This window comes from Nymphalis io, chromosome 14 (assembly GCF_905147045.1).
Source record: "Nymphalis io chromosome 14, ilAglIoxx1.1, whole genome shotgun sequence".
Taxonomy (NCBI): domain Eukaryota; kingdom Metazoa; phylum Arthropoda; class Insecta; order Lepidoptera; family Nymphalidae; genus Nymphalis; species Nymphalis io.
Genome location: NC_065901.1, coordinates 3,679,432 through 3,694,009, shown reverse-complemented (window position 1 = coordinate 3,694,009; position 14,578 = coordinate 3,679,432). Strand labels below are relative to the sequence as shown.

General features: G+C 35.5%; 1 protein-coding gene across 1 annotated transcript; it reads right to left on the bottom strand.

Annotated features, from left to right (window-relative positions):
- Positions 1-560: 560 nt before the first annotated feature.
- Positions 561-2,051, bottom strand: LOC126773437 (probable ribosome biogenesis protein RLP24). Its single transcript, XM_050494393.1, has 3 exons — positions 1,923-2,051; positions 1,516-1,838; positions 561-910 (listed from the first exon to the last, which is right to left on the bottom strand). The coding sequence occupies exons 1-3, from the start codon at positions 2,001-2,003 to the stop codon at positions 739-741; spliced, it is 576 nt and encodes a 191-aa protein (XP_050350350.1). The 5' UTR covers positions 2,004-2,051; the 3' UTR covers positions 561-738.
- Between the last annotated feature and the right edge of the window lie 12,527 nt (positions 2,052-14,578).

Here is a 14,578-nt window from a genome sequence, read left to right as displayed (position 1 = left end):
ATACGCGTTGGTCGTAGCGTTGAGTTTAACAGTTACTATGTAGGTGAAACCTACTTGTTTTATATTTGTTAATAGTAAGGTAACTGTTATAAAAAATGTAAATAAGATAAAGATCATATATTTGTCTACCATAAAACCTTATTGGATATATGGCAAAGAAAGTTGTGTGGTTATATCAATTATTTTCTATAAATAGGAAGGCTGGCAGACAAATGTGCCGTGGTCTATTTTAATGAATCAAAAAATTTCGAAACAAAGATATTATGTCCCAAACGCCTGTAATTACGCTTGCTTTACTCACTCTTCAAACCTGAATACAACTGCTGTTTTCCGGTAGTATATCTGATGAGTGGACGCTACCTACCCATACATGTTTGCACAAACATGTAACACGTAAATCAAAGCATTTTTGACAGGCAAGACTTATTTGTTTTTAAAATTATTAACTATGTTACAAGTTGCAAAAACGATCCATTTCATGTGCACTAAGAATATGTTTTCTTAATTACAGTAAATACTTGTATTATTGAAAACAATTTTTGGAATAAAAACAATAAACATTAATTAATACACACATCTTTAATTTCAAAATGAACTTTTAACAGAATGGTTTTATTACTTTTATATTTGAAATGTTGCTAACAAAATTTAACCCATATACTTGTGTATACTATGGTTTGTTTTCTTTGTTTGTATTATTGTAAAATTCAGTCAAAACTTATAACAAAATTACATTTGTTATAATACAATATCTCCCCCATCTTCAATCATTTCACCAGTAGCCGGAACCATGACAGGAGCTTCGATAACTTGCTTGCGCCCTTTAGCATCAATGACTTGTATTGTTTCTGGTTCAACTTCCATTTCTGTGTCTTCTGCTTGTTTTTGCTTAAGTCCAGCAGCAGGCGATCTTGAAAGTATATCCAGATTAATAACATATATTTAATTAAATTAAGTTTAAGTTAATTTAATTAATTAATAAATTAAATTAAGCAATATATACACCGATATAGATCTACTTGTTTACCAAATCTTGTGTTCATCAAAAACAAATAAATGTGCACCCATTTACATATTTAAACTTTATAACTTGTACACTGCACAATTTTACATCATGAACAAAGTTTACTTTAAATTAAATCAACTCATTTTTTTAATAATTAAATAATGACTAAGATTTGTTTTTATATTGTGACACTATAAAATCAGATTTTAGTTACACATTACAGTTAAAAAGTAATTCTAATGTCTTATGAGAAACAAAGATTACATTATAATTTGGAAAAATAATATAGATTATATTACCAGAGGCAATAAAACTTTGAAACTTCTTAATAATCAGAGGACAATTATAAATACAAAACAGCAACCATTGCAATAGAAGTTTAGATATAATGACTAAGATTAAATTGAACTTTAGGTAATTATTCATATGTAGTCGATTTTTCGAAACGCCAATTTCTAAATATATAGTGCAATTCAAGTTTTAATATCAAATAATAAGTATTCAAGAACCTGATAAGAGATATATCCCGTTGAACTTCTCTGACATCTCTCTGCCATTCCACTTCACGTCCTTTCCTTAATCTCTGCATAATATAGTTATTTGAACGTCTCTGCCGGATTTCCTCGATTTTCTTCATGGCCTCAATGGTCTTTGTCCAGAGTTCTCTGTTATATTTGACGGGAACATGACGGCGTTTTTCGAACTCGAATGACGGGTCGATAGCCAATTCTTTGCCAGCAGTTTTACGATAAGCTTTCGTCCATTTAGTTTTACGTGGGTTCTTCTTCTTTTTGAATGCTGCATGGCATTTTGAACGACAAAATCTGAAAATCTAATTTAAAATAAAGATTATGTACACTTGATGAATGTTAAAAGTACTCATTTTGCGAAGATATTTTGCCTAAATGTAATTTACCTTGCAGTCATTTCTCACGAATTGTATGCCATGGCCAGGATATATCCTGGAGGAGCAGAAATAACAAGTTTCTATACGCATTATATACACGTGCTGTTATGGACGTTTGACAGCACGTCAAAAAAGAAAGATGGTGGAAAAAATATTTGTGGTGTTGTGAGCTTTTGTAGATTTAGTTGCAATCAATCAAGTTTCTTTTAAAATATTAAGTAATTTGAAAACCAATAATAATAATGTATAAAATATTTAAAAAAATAGTAAATGACCACTTTTATTTTTCTTCTAATGTTAAAATAATTTTAAAATATTTATCAGTAAAATAACATTGTTATGTCATGCAGCTCTATCTAGCGGTTGTATGCGTAATATTTATTTCAAGTAGTTTGACTATTACATACTAGGTGTCCCAAAAGTCATTAATTATTATGAGATTTTTGTTAGCACTTAGCTACCAATAAGTTAGTAGTAAAACGAGTTGGTTAGCCGGAATACCACAAAGCTGATAGGTAATTTAACTTTTCAGTTGACTGCCCGATTTATAGCTTTCCTAAAATACCGGCATGTTTACTTCGACCGTTGGATGTTAAGTGTCTAATTACTCGAAGCAACTAAGCACACTATATTTTGTATGCTTTAAACAGACCGTTACAAATGTATTTTTCACCTTATAAAGATAATTATGTAATGCGGACTAATGTTACTCCTAAATTTGGTATTATTAAGGAGAGAGAGAGTCCATAACCTTTGTTGTTTAATTTATGAAACCTTTATTTGTCAGTCTGTCTCGATGAATACCACTAACATAATGAAGGAAGTGAAAATTGTTAGTCGAATGTTTTCCTGAGAACTGCGAGCTGCGTGTTAATTTATTGAATTTGTATGAGAGCGGTCTTTTGGATCTTTATTGCTATTCAGATGGCAAATGCTAAGATTGTTTTTACTGATCGATTTTTGAGGGAAATTTATGTCAAAACATAAAGGATGTCATATTCGATAGCTGTTACTTTTGCTTAAAGATCTCATAAACGTTTCCGGCTATTATTATGATTTTATTATGAATATCTAGAAAATTTTTAACGGTTCATTTGAACTACTAGTTGTGAGACACGGTTTCATCTTTACGAAATTAGATATTTATGTCATACTATCTGTGCCCGCGGGTCACCCGCTTATAATTTAAAAAATCACTAAGAGCAGACTTATAATATTTCCGTATATACAACATATTTAGTAGTATTTTCGTGGGATATTAGTATTTATTCGGTTTTTGTCGCACCCGGATCTAGATATCGCAACATACCATTAGAATCATAAACATTATCATAAAGAACATTTCCTTAAATCTATGACTGCAAACGATACCTTGACAGGAAAATATGTCCTTTTAAAACTGAAAGGTAAAGCTGTGTATTTAAAAAATAAGTACTTTTTATCAACTAACCGACTAACTGGTTCATTTTTCGCCCAGAGAATCGGAATTGCGATTCAAAGGGGAAATGCTGCTAGCATTCTTACTGTCCACTGTTCCACGCGGTCACGATTTTTAATTTTTTTTGTATGTATTTAAAGCTTAACTTTACTTGTCAAACTAACCAACTAAATATAAATTTAATAAAACCATGAAAAAATAAAATATAATAATAATACGAAAGGTTACTCTCTTAAAATATATACATATTAAGACAGTTAACCGAGTTATACCAGCATAAGCTAAGCCCTATTTAATATGATTGATCTTATAGGTCTGAGTTTAACTTACATTGGCATAACAGTCATTTTATAGAAATTGTATCGAATAAATGTTCGACGTGTTTCTTTAAACTGACATAACTATATTATTTCTAAGTCGATTAAAATAAATCAAACAATAAATTTCAAGTAAATTAGCCACAATACATTAGTGAAAACCGCACTCAAATCCGTTAAGCCGTTTCTAAGATTAGCGTGAAGCACAAAAGCACAGACAAACAGACAAAAATTCTAATATTTTTTAAAGGCTTAAGTTTATAAAGGCCGCCTCCGGTAATAGTTTTACTCATACGTCTTCCATGTACAGACAGCGATCAGTTACAGATATATATATATATTATTGTATAAATCTTCAATTTATTTCAACAAGAGTAAGAAGTTTTTAGTTCCTTCGAAATTGATTATTAATTATGAAAGTCATTAGTGGTAGGTACCCTATATATACCATATATTTACTCTTGTTAGTCTTATCTCATGAACGTTTTTGAATGTATTCATTTGTTTCAGATGAGTTTGTGGTTTCAGATGTTTCTTATCCGAAATTTAAACGAAGTATCCTGTGTACTGATTTTTCTTTGTGAAAATTAAAAAAAAATGTTTTTTTTTTCTATTGTTATTAAAAATATATTTGATTTGTCTTTAATTACCAAAATGGACAATTGTTATACCTACTTATACTTAACTGTCTCGAGTTTTTGACGTTACATCATTATAATAATAATATGATGTTTTTATGTCATTGAATATTTATAGATAATTGACTGATTTGTTATAATTTCACATCCCATTTATCCAATAGAAATCGCAGTAAGTTTATCCGTTTGCGCAAGCGACATAAGCTCCACGTTCGGACCCCAGAGTGATAATGAATTTGTTCGCAAAGCGGGTCGGGTGTTAGGAAGAAAGAAGAAAAATATGCAAGTTACATATCCTATGGAATAAAATAAAATTTTAATAGGTGTGCGTGTGAAGTACCTATTAATTGAATACAGGTGTTTCAACGTACGTTTGTGATTTTTAGCAATGCTGTTTTTATTGTTATGGATCAAAAAAAAATTTCATTGTTATGTATCAAACGAAGCCAATTGAGATTATATAGAAATAGAATCCTTAAATTGGATACTTAAGAATTAAGTTCAAGAGTATAATGTCCTGTACATTAGACTAAGAAAATATTCCAGTCGTTAGAATGAATGAATGACAAAACATCGATTTCTTGTGAACGAAATCGAATGCAATATTACGTTTCTCATGCAGTTATATTAATTTGCGATTCAGCGTGCGATTTATGCAAATAAAAAACGATGAGAGATTTTTTTTTTCGCAAAACTTTGGCATTATGTATGTAAAAAAATACACGTTGTGCTGTCAGTGGTGACAAACGAGGTGACATGGAAAATTACGAGAGTTGCATTATAATCCGTAGTGTTCATATTGAGGTATCGTTAAGGAAATATTTTCATGGGATAAGAGCCTTTAGAACCTTTAATAAAAAGGCGACATTAGTTTGTATTAGATATTATATATATTGGTTACTTAGTTATAGAATGTACTATGAAGAATTTGATGTGGGATGCATTCGGGTCTGATCCAGGCGCCATCTTAAATATCAGCTCAAGCCAAATAACGGATTATCTTTGCTTCCATGAATATTGGATGGATATTGTTCTTATCTATAACACCATAACAATGAAGGTCTGTTAGTCAGTGGAATCGATAATAAACGTTTTTTTAGTGCAATAACTGTATTGGTTTTAGCAAAACTTTCTCAGTCTTCTTTTTTATTCGTTATAGCTATGATAAAAACGTAAACTTTCACTACCTATTATATTTTTTTTTGCGAGTGGGTCGCCTACAAAGGTTATATTTTTAAAATGAAATTCAATGTTTTTGTTTAACAATTTATTTTGTACAGTTTATTGGTTTGGAATTTACATTGTTACGAAAGAGCAAAATTTAAGACTATAGAATTCATATCAATGGCCTGACGTTTCGAGATTTTTTTTTGCGTCGAAACAAAAAAGATCTAGACGATCTTAAGCTAGCTGAATGCTTTTTAGCCAGAATGGTCGCGGTTAAAACACGAAAAAATATTATTAATTTATTATTATTTCAGTTAATTGTCGTCCACTGCTATTATGTAATGTTGGAATATAGAAATTGAGTACAGAAATAGATTATTATCCTGTTGTGTAATAGGACAAAGTCTAACTAGTTTTTATTTTTTATTAAAAAAATATATATTTTAATATTTCAACATGTCTATTAAATCGAACGGGTGTATAAATTAATTATCAAAATATATTTACATTATAAAGTATTATTTATTTTTATCATCTTCCTTTTTACCTTTGGCGCAGTACGCGTGCGCGTTTGCGTGTCTACTTTCTTATGCCTAGGCCACACTCATCATCGCGATAATATTCGTACGAGAAAACTTCGTATTCTGCCTATGGCGATTATGCATGGCCACATTGTATCGTATAGTTTAGACCGAAGTCGCGAGGACACTTGCTAATAATGTCTCAAATAATATTGTTACACTTAGCTATCCATAACGGGAATATACGTCGTATTTATTACGCTCGAAGTCCAATCGAAGTGTGGCCGCGCAAACAAAGCTTATCGCAATAAAATCCTTTGATGCGTGAGAATTTACCGACAGCGGAGTGAAGTACATATGTTCGGATTCGAAGATTTGGTTTCATACATCGTGATACCGCGAATAATCTCGGTGAATGCGACGTAGGCATTATAGGCATAAACATATAGTATGGAAATATAGATGCAAATGACTTATATATAATAGATAATCTATTGTCTTGTACTAGTGTGAAAAAGTAATCGTTGTTATAACTATTAACTGATGTGTGTATGTTTGGCATCAATGGCTTTTCGTTATTATGTGATAAAAGTCGCTGTTCACTAATAGTTAGAACGGTGGATATGTACATAAATCAACTTGTCTTGTTTTGTAAACATAACACATATTAACAAAGAAATGGTTGTATTATTCAACGGTAGTCAAAGTTATATATCTAGGCATGAGATAAAATATTTTAAAACTTGACTTGCTAGCTTCCATTTTCAAATCAAAAGTACAACGACAGACAACATTAAATCAAAATAATAATTAAAAAATGCTTTTAAATAATATATGTAGTATTACTGTAATATATATATAAAGTAAGGCCCAAACCTTCTCCTCAAAAGGGAGAGGAGGCCTTAGCCCAGCAGTGGGACATTAACTGTTGTACTGTTATATAAAATATTTATTTTATTCTGTAAGCTACTATATGTCAAATACCATTGCAAGCCAAGTAAATAAATATATTATGTTGCACCAGGAAACCAGCCATCATTATTGTTTCATTGCAATTCATCCAGACGTTTTTCGTTACGCATACTTATAGACCTTTTATGACTTTTATTTTATTTTTGTCTTTATAAATTGTTTTTTAAATAATAATTGTAATACAATTATTATCGAGTAATCCAAGCTTTCCATCCATAGCATGAACGCCTTTTCGAAGCATTCTTTCAAATATGTCGTAATATCTCTATATTACTTTTTTTGTTATGGAATCTAGAAAATACATACTATAATGAAAGAAGTTTTTTTTTTATATATATTCGCCGGGAGGGCAAATGACTCTACTCCACCTGATGCTAAGTGGTAGTAGAGTCCAAACGCGACGACGGCCAGTACAGACGGGAAAAACGTTCTGCACTAGCCACCTTTCGAATTCCATTTTTTGGAAGTGCGACAAAGAAAGGAGTTGCCAAATTTCTTTGTTCGCGATGGAATTGATGTCACAGTTAGGCGGTGACATCGAGAACCAGCTCGCGTGGACTTAAGAAGGAAGGGGAAACAGGAAATAGAGAGAATAATTCCTCAGAGCACTCGCCGTGATACAGTCGATAGAAAGCGCTCAGTGCTGCTATCTCACGACGCAATTGTAAAGGTTCAAGGGTGTTTGTGACCTTTATGTCGCCAATAATGCGTACGGCACGTCGCTGCAACCGGTCCAATGCCTCAAGTAGGTACTTAGCGGAGCCATCCCAAAGGTGCGAGCAATATTCCACGCAAGACCGTACCTGTGTTTTGTACAACAGGCACAGTTCTTGTGGCTTGAAAAAGCGCCGCACCTTGTTCAGAACTCCGAGTTTCCGTAAAGCTGTTTTTATAACAGCTTCGATGTAATCCCTTGGACTAAGGTCGCAGCGAACGTCAATCCCCAGCATGGCGATTTTGCTTTGCATCACCAGAGGAGTACCACAGAGGGAGGGAAGAGGGGAAAATGTTGACTTTTTCGCCGTGAGAGCGCATACCTGTGTTTTCTTGGCATTAAACTCAACAAGATTATCAGAGGCCCATTTGGCGATGAGCTCTAACATCCTATCGAGTTCAATGACAAGATCCTTCCGCCCTCCTCAATTTCCGCTCGCCCAGCCACTGCGCGTCCGTGGTATCCACCATGCACTGTACTATCGTCTGCATAGCAATGTATGTTCCCAAGAGAGAGCATATCATTGATATGCAAAAAAAAGAGTGTGGGAGATAGCATAGATCCCTGGGGGACCCCAGCATTCACTACATAGAATTGTGAAGCGCAACCATCAACTAAAACACGAAGGCTACGCTTGTGTAGGAAGCTGGCAATCCAGGTGCATAGCTGAGCAGGCAGACCATATGCCAGCAGCTTGGAGAGAAGACTTCTGTGCCAGACCCTATCGAAAGCCTTGGAGATATCGAGGCTAACAGCCAACGATTCTCCATGCTTGTCGATAGCTTCATCCCAGAGGTGTGTTACATACGCTAGAAGATCACCTGTGGACCGTTTTGGTCGAAACCCGTACTGACGATCATTAATTAAACAGTGATCTTCTAGGTAATGGATCAGTTGGTTGTTTAAAATCCGTTCCATCACGTTACAAAGTACTGAGGTGATAGCTATTGGCCGATAATTTGCCGGGTCAGACCGATCCCCTTTTTTGGGAACCGCTTGTACATTAGCTCTTCTCCAAGCCTCCGGCACACATCCCGAAGAGAGAGAAAGTTGGAACAGGCGCGTTAACACAGGAGACAGCTCCGCTGCGCACTTCTTCAGCACTATGGCTGGTATTCCATCGGGACCGCTAGTTTTCCGTACATCAAGTGATTGCAGCTCCGCACATCACGTTGCCTGATTTTGATGTCAGGCATCGTATGGCCACATGAAGGTATTGTAGGTGGCAGCGCACTACAATCATCGATGATGGAATTGTCGGCAAAGAGTTTAGCCAGGAGATCAGCTTGCTCTTGCGGACTGTGAGGTAGCGATCCGTCCGGATTTCTGAGCGGTGGCAGCGAAGGTTGGCAGAAATTGTTTTGCACAGACTTGGTAAGACGCCAGAAGCTACGAGAGCCCCTAGGATGCGAAACAAGGTCATGACCAATCTGTACAATGCGCTGTGCATCCGCTCTCGTGTATGCCTTTCTACAGGACTTGAAATTTTTATCGTAGTTTGCTTTCAGTTAGTCAATGTTAGATGCCCCGCTAATGCAGCCGTTGATCCACTTGCGATATGTCGCCTGCTTAGATGATACAGCATCGGCACATTCACGAGTGAACCAATGGTTACGCGTACCCCTACTGACGAGATCTGAGCTAGGAATGTAGTATTCCATTCCCAACATGATCTCGTCAGCAACAGCAGCGGCACTAGCTGTCGGATGATTCCCACTGAAGCAACGTTCCTTCCAAGGGACCGACGCATAGTAATTGCGCATACCGTCCCAATCTGCCGATTTATAGTGCCAAACACGACGTTTGCATACCGCTAGTGGCGGCAGCTTGGCCTGTGGCACTCTGGTAGATATAAGGCTGTGATCCAAAGAGCCAAGAGGAGCCTGAACCACAACCTGATATTCCACCGGGTGAGAAATCAGCAGAAGGTCCAGTAGAGAAGGTGCGTGCCTATCAATGTCTAGGATCCTGGTGGGCTGATCAACCAGTTGGGTCAAGTCATGTGTGAGAGCAAAAGCATGAGCAGTCCTTCCAGCATGGTCAGTTTTGAGGGATTTCAACCATGATTCGTGGTGAGCATTAAAATCCCCAAAAACACCAATTCCGCGTTAGGATACTGCTCTTGCGCAGCATCTGCTACCCGACAAAGATGGTCAAATAATCGGCTTGTCTCCAAGTCACCATTGTGGGATCTGTAGAGGCACACGTAGACTCGACTCTGACGAACCAGGTCCACACGTACCACCAACATGGAGAAGGAGGGGTCCTCCAAGCAGCGCAGTCGGTGACAGCAAACATCCGTCCTGACGAACAAGCATACTCCGGCTTTCGCTTTGAAGGATTCTTCAAGCGTGTAGCCGGGATAATTAAGGTAGCTGGTATCGGCAGGACGGAGTATTTGAGTCTCCTTGAGAAACAACATTGCTGGCCGTGCTGTCTCGAGATGGTGGTGGACAGCGTTGAGGTTAGTGTGGAGTCCACGGATGTTAGAGAACTCGACCTCAAACAGCGAGAGTATGGTGGGGGTGTGCACCGCTGTACGACCGTTATTTCTGTTTTGTTGCGCTACCATTTGGGAAAAAAAAAATGGAAAAGAGACGTGAAGCGAGCGACGTATTGCCACGATAGGGATGGGCAAAGTGTGGAGGCGTGTTTCCCCAAGTGGTTGCCAAAAGGAAAAATACACTGACCCGCCGGACGGAAAGGCCCCCGAACCCCCCCCGGAAGTGGCCGCCGGGACCCCACCTTCCGGTCACCAACCGGCAAGACGGTCCACCCCGAGATTATGCGTGGCCTGGTGGGGCAGCCTCACGAGCTGGTTAGGCACGCTCGGGCCCCTATACTATGCCACGGGTGGCCAGCGGAACAGCCGTTTCTTCGGGTCTCCCTGTCCGGCAGGTCAATACAGTTTCCCCCGGCATTGGTTCAACAGCCGTCTCCATCGGACCAACACCCATCGCGGCAATACTCGCTCAGGCTCTGGCTGTACGCTGGCTGACCTCGAAACGCGGCTGCAAGCCACTTCACGAGTTTTTACCATGCGTACCGTGGTAACAAGCCAGGCGGATGTTTAACATCCTACCACCAGAAAAAATTTCAAAGAAATATATAATTCAGTACGCGAAACATATAATGTGGTAAGGTAAGTAATGAATATGGAATTTTCATGAAAAGTATTAAGTGACTTGATAATATCTTTATAATGAAAATAAATTTAACATACTTTGGGCTGCTACTAAGAATCTTCGACAGAAAAAACACAATAACTTTTTATTGGCCCGACCTGGGACTTGAACCCAGGACATCAGGATTAGAGGCCATATATCTATATCTAGCCACGAGACCAACGAGGCAGTCAATTTAATATATACCACCACATGTGTGTATGTGTAGATAGCCAAAAAAAGCACATACATAGAGTGGGATATGATCAAAACAATTTATGTAACAAACATAAACCATTAAAATAATTTCAATACAATATATATATTACTTTTGTATTGTTTGTTACATAAATTGTTTTGATCATATCCCACTCTATGTATGTGCTTTTTTTGGCTATCTACACATACACACATGTGGTGGTTGCATATTTACTTATGGTTTTATGTTAACACCTTTAAGTAAGGTAGCCTGTATTGTCTTAGATCCGAACTCATATTTTAGAATGCGAAAGTGTTTTTGTTTCCCGTTTGAGTTACTAAACCGATCACGAATTTTTGCAAACACATTACATTGTCAGGATACTTAACACCCTTCCTCCCCTCCCTCACACGGGGCCAGAGCCCTTTGTGGAAACTAGAAATAAATAAGTACCAAAGTACTACCGTTGGATCATAAAACTTTCTGGAGAAGAGAAGAACGGCCTTACTGTCATCGTTGGACAATGTCGCAATAATATCGACTCAAGCTTTTTGTAAGCATTGTATAAAATTAAAAAATAAAATATTACTGTTAAATTTTAATAAAGTGAAGTGATTAACTTTTTAAAAACGAACAGATTTTTTTGATTTTTTTTTATTTATGCCAGTCATAAGTGTAATATAAAAAAATAGTTTTTTCGTAGATAAAACAAACGAAGAATATTGGTATAAGCTTAGGATATGGAAGTAAGAGTGAAAACGATATTATTAGCACTACTTCCTTATGCATAACAATAATTCCAGTAATGTCGACTCAATAGAAATAATATTTCAACTCAGAATCGGGCTTACAATGGAACGGTTCCGTATTGAAGAAAGTTTGAATTTATTTGTTTGTCAGTCTTTCGAATTATCTTTCTTTTTTAAATTATAGTTTCTGTATAACGTCACGTGGATATTTATGAATTAGTAATATTTTTAAGCCAAAGAGATATTGTCTGTATTGATATGCCCTATATGAAGGACTAGCGCTTTACACGCGGCTTCCTTATAACTGTCTTAGGGGCTAAACTTTCAAAAATATTCCTTAGTGCTAGCCTACTGTGTGAAAGAAACTTGTATGCAATTTTTCATGGTGCTAGCCCCCGTAAATTGAGCTGTGCTATGATATGCCTGTCAGTCAGTCAGTTAATATTTTATATATATAGTATGAGTAGTAGTAAGCAAATTTTATAGAATATTGGATTATATGTAATACTATTTATCTGTAAATATTTAGTTTTTTTTTTATTAAATCTGCGCTGTACGATACAGCACCGTCAGAATAAAAAAAAAGTAAGCAATTGATTGACAACTATCAATAAATTTATGAGATTTATGTAAGATATCTGTTAAAGCTACTGTATCTATTGAATGGAAAAATATATTTTGTCGTAAGTCGTTTTTTTTTTTAAATTTATTATTGTAAATAACGATTAGGAACAAGTAATGTATCACTAAACATAAAAAAGATTAGAAAACTTAACTTAGAAAAAACTTTCTTAGTAGAGAATACGAAGTGGGAGTTTTTTTATATGAACATGGTACTCCAAAATCGGCCTTAGTTTACGGTGTTAATGTCACGCTTGTCACGCACGAACTGTCTAGACGCAGTACTTCAATACCCCTGTCCCGCTGACAGCGCTGCCCTTAAACTGTCAGCGACAGATTTCATATTAATTCATCAACTTTTAACGAGACTCATTTATCAAGTGCTATTTATGCTCGTAACGGTTTGAATTTTAATCAAATTTAAAATTTCAGATTTAATTCCATTTTATTCTGCGACAAAAATAATCGTTGAATTTTTATAAGCGTTAAATTGATATCAATTACTAAATGTTTGATCTTCAAGTAGACATTATGAATTATAAGTAATATTTTTAAAGCATGGCTATTTGGCCTTAAGATGTAGCTAAAATGGCGTGCTCGTGCTTGGCGGTTAATGAAAACATCGACAGGAAACCTGCATGTTGGATGAAAATCTGCCCCAAGTAAATCAACCAATTCGGATAGCACCGTGGTGGAATTAAACCTATGCCTAACAGTGGAACATTTACAAGCTGTTTACTTTAAGCAAAAATAAATAATTATCTTGTTTTATAATTTGGAAGGAACATAAGTCCAACCGAGTTGTAAAAGGCCAGAAGAAGATTGCACGTCTGTCGAGTCCTAACTTTAAGTACTAAAAGGTCACTGAATATTTTTTTTGCCTCGATTAATATCGTATATTGCTATTGTTTCAAGTTTTAACGACTACAATTTCTCATATATAAATGTTCAAAGAAGCATTAAAATATTATAATAGATGTTTGGAAAAGCGGAGTGTGTTATGATTTATCTTCATGTAATATCAATAAAAGTTCAACAAAATACTTGAACAAAGTACATAATATATAGAATCTAAGAAACAAGGATAATCTTTTATATCTCATAATAGGGAAATTACAATATTTCTGCATCGGGGTAATATGAGGTCGTCAATTGTCTCAATATTTACCGCAAAAATCGCTCGTGAAATGTCAGTGATATGTGATATTGATTACTATAATTATAACATTTTAAGCAAACACGCATCAAAATACTGTATCACCATAAGCTGATTGTCAATATTTTACAGATGAGTAATGAAGTTAGTTCTTACAAAATAGCACTGCTGATCTGAATCGGTAGACGGCATATATACGCGTATTATGATGTAATATAATAAAATTATTAGTCGAGCAGTAAGAGATGAGCGAATAGTAAAACCTTGGGGCTGTATTTCTCTGCTTTTAAATGTCTCTTATCTAAATGAGACGAATGTGATTTTGTATTTAAGATAAGTAAGTAAGTAGACTTGCAAATTGATCACCAGATATTGAGTGGTCATCACCCATAGAGATTGGTATTTTGAGAAAAAATAACCATCGATTAAATTGTCAAAAGGCCACCAACATTGGGAATTAAGAACAATTTACGAGTATATCTAATATCAAGCAAAAAATATTATTTTAATATTTCTGTCGTTTCGCCTCATGAAGATATATTGCGTGCGTGTACTCTTTAACATTTTTAATTGAATCATAATTATTAATTTTCGATTTCCGTTTTTTAAATGTATTAACCAGAACTGTTTTTTTCTAAATATTAACATTCTCTCAATTCAATCGTAATTAATTACGTACAAGTTTGTTTTCTTTTTAACAATGTTTATGGTATCTGACGTACATTTACACTTTTTTCGCCTAAAAATATCAGTAATAGTAACAGCCTGTGAATGTCCCACTGCTGGGCTAAGGCCTCCTCTCCCTTTTTGAGGAGAAGGCTTGGAGCTTATTCCGCCACGATGCTTCTTTGCGGATAGGTGGAATTAAAAATATCAGTTCATGTTAAAATATCAATAGTTTAAGTTATATATTTCTTTATTTGCTACTTACCATTTCTCTTTATCTTTGTTCTGTGTCAGTAACAGTGATTCTATGCTCTTAGGGTCAGTAGCATTAGTGGATTTGAA